The 9,146-nt window shown below is 38.5% G+C and overlaps 1 protein-coding gene across 1 annotated transcript; it reads right to left on the bottom strand.

The window, feature by feature from the left end:
- Positions 1-740: 740 nt before the first annotated feature.
- Positions 741-2,672, bottom strand: LOC121211379 (uncharacterized). The gene is made up of 2 exons (XM_041084138.1): positions 1,242-2,672; positions 741-926 (listed from the first exon to the last, which is right to left on the bottom strand). The coding sequence occupies exons 1-2, from the start codon at positions 2,670-2,672 to the stop codon at positions 741-743; spliced, it is 1,617 nt and encodes a 538-aa protein (XP_040940072.1).
- Positions 2,673-9,146: the final 6,474 nt, after the last annotated feature.

Below are 9,146 nucleotides of genomic sequence, written 5' to 3'. Positions count from 1 at the left end.
ATCAAATTAAATGAACGTTCTTGATCTTCAGACCAGTGAAATGCGGAGTTTTTCTTAATCACGCTTGTTAAGGGTGCTGCAATGGTACTAAAGTTGGGCACAAATAGACGGTAGAAGCTAGCCAATCCATGGAAGCTTCGAACTTGGCTAATGTTCGTCGGACGCGGCCATTCTTGAATCGCTTGAACTTTTTCTTGATCCACCTCCAAACCGTTGGCACTCACGACATAACCTAAAAACACAACTTTATCAGTGTAAAATGAACACTTTTTAAGATTAGCATAGAATACCTCTTTTCGTAAAGTTTCCAACACCGCTCGTAAATGTGGTACGTGATCCTCTAAAGTTTTACTGTAGACCAAGATATCGTCAAAGTATACAACACAAAATTTACCAATAAACGCACGTAATACATGGTTCATAAATCTCATAAAAGTGCTGGGAGCATTTGTAAGGCCGAATGGCATTACCAACCATTCGTACAAACCCAATTTCGTTTTGAAGGCCGTCTTCCATTTATCGCCTTCTCGCATTCGTATTTGATGATAGCCACTTTTAAGATCGATTTTCGTGAAAATCTGGGCTCCACTTAATTCGTCAAGCATGTCGTCAAGACGGGGTATCGGGTGTCAATACTTGATAGTGATTTTGTTGATGGCACGACAATCCACGCACATCCTCCACGACCCATCTTTCTTGGGTACAAGCAGCACCGGCACCGCACAGGGACTTAAGCTCTCTCAGATGTATCCTTTGTCTAGGAGTTCAGTAATTTGCTTTGGCAATTCCTTCGTTTCTTCGGGATTACTCCGATAAGCAGGACGGTTGGGTAGTGCAGCTCCGGGTACTAAGTCTATTTGATGTTCGATGCCTCGGATAGGGGGCAACCCACTTGGTATTTCGTCCGGAAATATGTCTTCAAATTCCTGAATCAAAGACAATACAGAAGCAGGCAATTTTTCAGGTAACTCGTTAGTATTCAACAATGCCTCCTTGTACACAAATACATACATAGGCTGTCTCAAAAACATCGCTCGCCGGATATCACTAACCCTCGCAAACACACTCATTTTTCCACTTTCTTTTTCCTCTCCACTTTTTACTTGTTTTTGTTTCTTTTCATTTTCTCTCGCATTTTTAGTCTTTTCTCTCTCTTTTTCCTTAATTTTCTCTTTTGCACTCTTTTCTCTTTCTCTCGCTTGTTCCACTGAAAGTTTAAGTTTTTGTTGATCCTCGTACACTTGCTTCGGAGTGAGGGGTGCAAGTGTCACGTTCTTGCCAAGATGTTTGAAGGAGTATCTATTAGTGTAACCATCATGCATCACTCGTCGGTCGAACTGCCATGGTCGTCCTAGAAGTAAATGGCCCGCGTGCATCGGCACTACATCGCATAATACTTCATCAGAATACTTTCCGATGCTAAAGGACACTAGGACTTGTTTTGTCACTTTGAGTTCACCGCCATCGTTAAGCCACTGAAGCTTGTATGTATTCGGGTGCTTGGTGGTTGACAGCCCCAACTTTTCTACCATGAGGGTGCTTGCCACGTTTGCGCAACTCCCTCCATCGATTATGATGCTACACACTTTCCCTTGCACTTGACATCTCGAATGAAAAATGTTCTCACGTTGTTGTTCATCTTCCACACTTTGAAGACTTAGGCTTCGCTTGACGACGAGTAACTCACCTTCAACGGGTTGTTCTAAGTCCTCCTCAACTTTGGAATTCGATTCAGGATCATTCTCTTCCTCGTCCTCCGTTTCAATCTCACCGTCGGCCCTTATCACCATGGTACGTCTATTCGGGCACTGACTCGCTATATGTGCACGACCAAGACACTTGAAGCACTTTATGTCCCTTGAACGGGCGGTGGAACTTTCAGGAGCCTTACCTTTACTTGACTCGGCAATAGGCTTATTCGCCTTAGATATTGTTGAAGAATCCTTCGTTCGATTTGTTGGAAAACCCTTGCTTGTGCTTTGGCCCCATTTAGAAGGATTGGTGTTAGGATAGGCTTGGGTGGTACCTTTTCGCTTCAACTGCTTCTCCACTTTGATAGCCATGTGGACCATGTCCACAACCTCGATGTAATGTTGCAGTTCTACAACATTTGCAATCTCTCGATTAAGTCCCACTAGAAAGCGAGCCATTATGGCTTCTCGATCTTCTTGTATATCGACACGGATCATAGCCACTTCCATTTCTTTATAATAATCTTCCACACTCTTCGTCCCTTGGATGAGATTTTGGAGTTTTTGATGCAACTCCCGATGATAGTAGGATGGAATGAATCGTCGTCGCATAACCACCTTCATTTCTGTCCAAGTGGAAATGGGATGCTCCCCGTTACGCCTCCGACTAGTGGTCAACTGATCCCACCATATCATTGCGTAATCTGAAAACTCAATTGCAGCGAGTTTGACTTTCTTATTTTCAGAGTAGTTATGACATTCGAACACTAGTTCGATTTTCTTCTCCCACTCAAGGTACGCCTCGGGATCAGATTTACCTTGGAAAGGAGGAATGGAGAGTTTGATATTCTTCAAGTCATCATCTTCCCGCCTTCGATCTACTTGTCCACAGTTTCGGGGACGTCTCCTTTCTAGGCTTATGTTAGACCCGTGATCGCTTTCATCTTCACTATTTTCATTAACATCATCATCTTGAACCATTGGTTGTCTTCGTCGTTGATTGGGCCCCTCACGTCTTTGCCTAGCAACTTCAAGATATTCATCGCGTTGTCTTTGGGTGATACGGAAGCATGCGGACCAAGATCGAGTTGCCAAGTCACGAGAAACTCCTACGAAAGATCCTAGACGAACAGATCTGAAATCAAAAACAAAGATTAAGATTAAACCGAATCAGATTTGAATTTAAAATTCCCAAATTCAATTAAAAGAGCAGCAAGAAGAAAAGAAATAGAATCGATGAATCAAACGAAATTGAGAAGAAAGAAAAGATGCGAATCTGCCAAGGAATTGATTCGGCCAAGAATGCCCAATTTCCAGCAATCAATTGATTCCCAAATTGAAAGAAATCCAATCGGCCAAACCCTAGGAATTGGGGATTTTTGGGTTCGAATGGGTGCTACCAATAGGAGAACAACTTAAACGATGAGATCTTGAGTTTAATCAATGCTGGAAAACAAACAAGAACAGCAAAATATTAGATGAGAAATCAGCACAAGTATAAGCAAAGAAAAGTAAATAAAGAAATCGAAAACAGCAAGAATTAAAGGATAAGTCCTAAAGATCCTTGAAATCCCGAAAGATTTCACAAATCTCTTCAAACGGCTCTAATCTCCCCTCCAAAGAATATCGATGGCAAGAAGAAGGTTGAAGATGGCTCCCACAATCAAAAGATTGTTAAAACAACTTCTAAAGAAAACTCAAGAGAGAATTCTTGGAGAAAACCCCAAAGAAAATTCTGCACTCAACAAATCTGAAATTTGATAGAAAAAATAATAATAAGATGTTTTTACAAAGGGTGGCTGGCCAATGCTTATATAGGCCTCCAACAAATCCTAATCTCACAAGTAACTAATAAAAATTAAACCTAATTAATAAAATAACAAGGTAAATTCGGCCATGCACTTATATGGGCTGTTTTGGGCCGAATTTTACATGTAATGCTCCTAAAGATTAAAAATTAAATTAAACAAGTAAGATGTTTACAAATTGGGCCCTTTGACATTTTGGCCTAATTTTCAACTAAGTATGAAGAAATTTCTTGATTGGGCTGGATTTTGGTTATTGGGCCTCGCCTTCAAGAATTTGGGCTTGTGATCCATCTCCTACCGAAATTGGGTCGTTGACGCTCGTAATGGAGATCCAACGCGCTTTGGCTGCAAGATTCGGTTTCTTGGACCAAGATTTCCAAGATTTGAAATCTTGATTTTCTTAATTCTTGAAATCGCTCCGAACAGCAAAATTGGGCCAAGATTCGATTTCTTGATTTTCTTGAAAACAAGAAAGTGAATCTTGATTTTCTTGATTTGAGCCCATCACCTTCTTAAGCTTGGGTTGGGCCTTTGTGACTCGTATCATTCCCCCTTCCTCTAAAAGATTCGTCCTCGAATCTAAAAATCAAATGAACTCGACTTTCCTTGATCGAACGGGACTAATGGCAATTGAGTCCACTGAAAAGAATAGCCATGAAATAGTAAATAGCAACACAAATAAGCTTGTAGTCCAATTATAAGCATAATAGAACAGGTATAACGCATGTGAATGGATAGATTCAGATTACCATGCATTAATCGACAGTCTATAGATTCACTCACACATGCATTATCAAAAACAAGAATCTTTTTATCAACCATCAAAATAGATTTATCATCAATAAATAAAATAGGACAGTCAAGCACGTTTCGATCTAAGTGTTCATCAACATGATCTTTGTCGCTATCCGAGGAGTACAAAAGTGTTTCAAAGGTTTCAAGCATCTTACCTTGATAAGCAAAAGAATAATGGTCGATTTTACCTTTTTCATTTAAAACAAACCTTCGCTCATCGGGGGCATAGTGTAGCCGAATCTCCGTTGTTGAGTTAACCTTTGTCAAATGGAACTCAAACTTCATGTACAACCACATAAACTGTTTAAGGCACGAATATAAATTGAAAACAAATTTGGAAAATTTCGTTACCTTATTCTCCAAAACAGATTTGGACAAATTCGAGGATTTTACACAAGGTAAATCAAGAGAATAACAAATCACGCTTCTTTTCATAATGACTTTATCAACCACAATCGAAGAATAACAATTAATCGGATCAAAATGAGGGGATCTTTTAAGAACTAAGTCACCAAAAGTTTTATTAATAATTTTCAAATCTGCACTGGACTCGGTTTCTAAAATTTCCTTACCTCGCTTACCTTCGGGATCATGTAGTGTGATTTCATCTTTGCCTAAGTTGATCGTATGAAAGCGTCTTTCATTTGAGAGGTATTGAAGTTGAAAGTTATCTTTCGATCTTTCGGGAACCTGAAAAGTAGTAACACAAGAAAAATTCATATCTTGGTTAGTGGAAACATTCCTCACTAGCCTTTCCTTGTCTTTTTCTTTTGTTTCTTTTCTAACTCATTTTCTCTTCTTTCTTCAACTTCTTTTTCAATTTTCTTTTCTGTTTCACATTCCTTTTCACTCTCAACTCTTTTTGCTCTTTTTCATTCTCTTTTTCTTTTTCCTCACTTGTTTTAACAGAATTTCTCAGTTTGATTTGGTCCTCATGGACTTGTTCCGGAGTGAGCGGCACTAAGGTAAGTTTCTTTCCTTGATGCTTGAAAGAATACCTATTGGTACGACCATCGTGAGTGACTTTTCGATCCAGTTGCCATGGTTCTCCTAGCAACAAATGGCAGGCTTGAATAGGCATTACGTCGCACACAACTTCATCTTGATACTTACCGATAGAAAAGGCAATGCGCACTTGTTGAGTGACCCTAAATTGGCCTTCGTTGCTAAGCCCTTGTAGTTGATAAGGTTGTGGATGCTTGGTAGTGGTTAAGCAAAGCTTTTCCACCATCGTCGTGCTGGCCATATTCGAGCAACTTTCACCATCAATAATAACTCTACAAAGCTTACCTTGTACATGGCAACGAGTATGAAAGAGATGTTCTCGTTGCTGCTCGCTCTTTGGTTTTGCCAAAGATGATTGTCCATGATCATGAAAATCATCATCCATTCTAGGGACACGTTGAGGGCCGCGCCTCTTGGGTTGGTTATCCCTATCTTCTTTGATTGGATCTCGATATTGAGGTTCTTAATTCAATTGCACCTCATTGATGGTAGTAGTCAAAGCTCGAAGAGCAGCAGCCTGTTCATCCAACTGTTGTTGGAATTTTTTAAATATGTCACTATTATTATCACCTGTAGACATTTTTTTAAAACCTGCAAAACACTCAACACTCAAAATAAAAGTTATCAAACCTCACCGTTAATCACTCAAAAAGAAAAAATCAAATTCTCAATGAGGTCGAATTCAATCTTGTGAGTTCTTTATCAGAGTTTATATCAACCAATTAGAGAGTGTGAACCAAACTACCAAAGAATCCTAATTTGCACTAGGATGCCAAAAACTGACGAGACACCAATTGATTCGTGTTGCACCGAGGAAGAAGATGTGCACACGTTTAAATCCTACTAACACAAGAAACAAGAAGGTGTTAGATAACGTAAAGGAAGAATAAAGGTAAACAAATGAAAACCTACAGCTAAGAATCAATAAAAATTGCTGAAAACAGAAAACCCGAAAAACTGCGGAGTAACTTGACAACTTCGTTCAAGGTGTTCCCGATCTCCAAAAATCACGAAATTAAATCTGGAGTGTCCTTATATATTTAATTTTTGATCTGGAAATTTTGGGCACCAAATTCAACCCGCTGAATCTTTTTTTAAATTTTTATTGAATTTCGTCTTTTTTGATTTTTTGACTTTTTTGACTGATTTTTTTGCGGGAATAATTTTTTATATTCAATTACAGTGCCAAAAACATGTATGTAAAATTTCAGATCAATAGGACAACGTTTACCCACTCAAATGAATTTTTTTGAACAATTTTTCTGGGTAAAACTGCTGTTTATGCTTTAAAAAATAGAGATCAGTTTAGAAATCAACCAAGAACACCCAAAACGCCCAAAATCTGATACCAAATGATACGGAAGCACGCGGACCAAGATCGAGTTGCCAAGTCACGAGAAACTCCTACGAAAGATCCTAGACGAATAGATCTGAAATCAAAAACAAAGATTAAGATTAAACCGAATCAGATTTGAATTTAAAATTCCCAAATTCAATTAAAAGAGCAGCAAGAAGAAAAGAAATAGAATCGATGAATCAAACGAAATTGAGAAGAAAGAAAAGATGCGAATCTGCCAAGGAATTGATTCGGCCAAGAATGCCCAATTTCCAGCAATCAATTGATTCCCAAATTGAAAGAAATCCAATCGGCCAAACCTTAGGAATTGGGGATTTTTGGGTTCGAATGGGTGCTACCAATAGGAGAACAACTTAAACGATGAGATCTTGAGTTTAATCAATGCTAGAAAACAAACAAGAACAGCAAAATATTAGATGAGAAATCGGCACAAGTATAAGCAAAGAAAAGTAAAGAAAGAAATCGAAAACAGCAAGAATTAAAGGATAAGTCCTAAAGATCCTTGAAATCCCGAAAGATTTTACAAATCTCTTCAAACGGCTCTAATCTCCCCTCCAAAGAATATCGATGGCAAGAAGAAGGTTGAAGATGGCTCCCACAATCAAAAGATTGTTAAAACAACTTCTAAAGAAAACTCAAGAGAGAATTCTTGGAGAAAACCCCAAAGAAAATTCTGCACTCAACAAATCTAAAATTTTATAGAAAAAAATAATAATAAGATGTTTTTACAAAGGGTGGCTGGCCAATGCTTATATAGGCCTCCAACAAATCCTAATCTCACAAGTAACTAATAAAAATTAAACCTAATTAATAAAATAACAAGGTAAATTCGGCCATGCACTTATATGGGCTGTTTTGGGCCAAATTTTACATGTAATGCTCCTAAAGATTAAAATTAAATTAAACAAGTAAGATGTTTACAAATTGGGCCCTTTGACATTTTGTCCTGATTTTCAACTAAGTATGAAGAAATTTCTTGATTGGGCTGGATTTTGGTTATTGGGCCTCGCCTTCAAGAATTTGGGCTTGTGATCCATCTCCTACCGAAATTGGGTCGTTGACGCTCGTAATGGAGATCCAATGCGCTTTGGCTGCAAGATTCTGTTTCTTGGACCAAGATTTCCAAGATTTGAAATCTTGATTTTCTTGATTCTTGAAATCGCTCCGAACAGCAAAATTGGGCCAAGATTCGATTTCTTGATTTTCTTGAAAACAAGAAAGTGAATCTTGATTTTCTTGATTTGAGCCCATCACCTTCTTAAGCTTGGGTTGGGCCTTTGTGACTTGTATCATTGGGCCTCGACTTGGTAGAGTCGATCTTCAAGAGGATTAAGCCTTCGATCAAGTAATCGTTCCATCTCACGCAAAAGGGCTTGCATTTGCAAATTTGGAACATTTCTGACGGGTTGTCGCCCTTGTTGTTCTTCCATGTTTTGTCCACTATTTTGGGACATCTATTCGTTTAAGATAGCCTCACAAACAAATCCTCTCAATCCGCTCAGAAAGAAAGAAGCTTGATGACACTCACACTCGTGTTTACACTCTTAGTTCGGCTTTTACCTCCCCTCGAATGCGCTCACGCTTTCTTGCCTTTTACCTCTCTTGACTTTTCTCGTAATTTCGTAAGCAGATTCGTTAAGGCTCGGTCTTTGGTCTAGGTGGTCGGTTCAAAAGGGATAGCAAGTGATTGATGTATTCGATATAGTGTAGGCTGAAAGAATAGGGAATTGGGTAAAAAATGTGGCGAATTAGGGAGAGTAGAATAGAAGAAGGGTCGGGAACTATATCAGATCAAAGCTTGACGATCAAATAACAATTGATTTGCATAAATCACTCTTTTTTTATTTTTTTTATTTTTTTTCGAATTTTTTTTTATTTTTTTAACTTGTATAACTTTTTTTTTGTTGTACTATATCAACAAGCTAAATACAATAAAAACACTTTTGTACACGATTTTTTTTTCTTCGGCTGCGTAGATTTTTGTTTTTATAGCAACAATAACAAACTAATCGAAATGAGAAAACTTCGGTATACAAATTTTTTTTTCCTGAACCTACCTCGGGAATGCTTCGCTTCGAACGTCTAAGCTTCTCGTTTTAGGTAGCTCTGATACCAAATGATACGAACCGTCTCGGGAAGAGTCGAGTCGTATGTAGATGGCCCGATCGTCTACGAAAAGTTACGTAAGGATTAGTTGAGTTGAAGGTATAGTCAGAGTAGAAAGAGGGGTACGAATGGAATGGTAGGAACGAAAGGGTAGGAATAAAATGGTATGAACAAATTGGTCGGTTTAGGTTCGATTAGGTAAAGAAGAAAGAACGGGTTTGAACTACTAAAGGTACTTTCAAGAACCAAATACCGAAATGGTATCGACCCGTTGATTTAGCCTTTTGAGTTCGGTAATAGGTTTGGTAAGGGAAACCTCGACCCACTATCTAACCAGATAGGAACCTTGGTATAATTTGAACACCACACTTTGGGAACAAAGTG

The sequence above is a fragment of the Gossypium hirsutum genome, chromosome A12 (assembly GCF_007990345.1).
Source record: "Gossypium hirsutum isolate 1008001.06 chromosome A12, Gossypium_hirsutum_v2.1, whole genome shotgun sequence".
Taxonomy (NCBI): Eukaryota; Viridiplantae; Streptophyta; class Magnoliopsida; order Malvales; family Malvaceae; genus Gossypium; species Gossypium hirsutum.
Note: the sequence above shows the minus strand (reverse complement) of the source record. Positions and strands in the feature narration are given on the sequence as shown.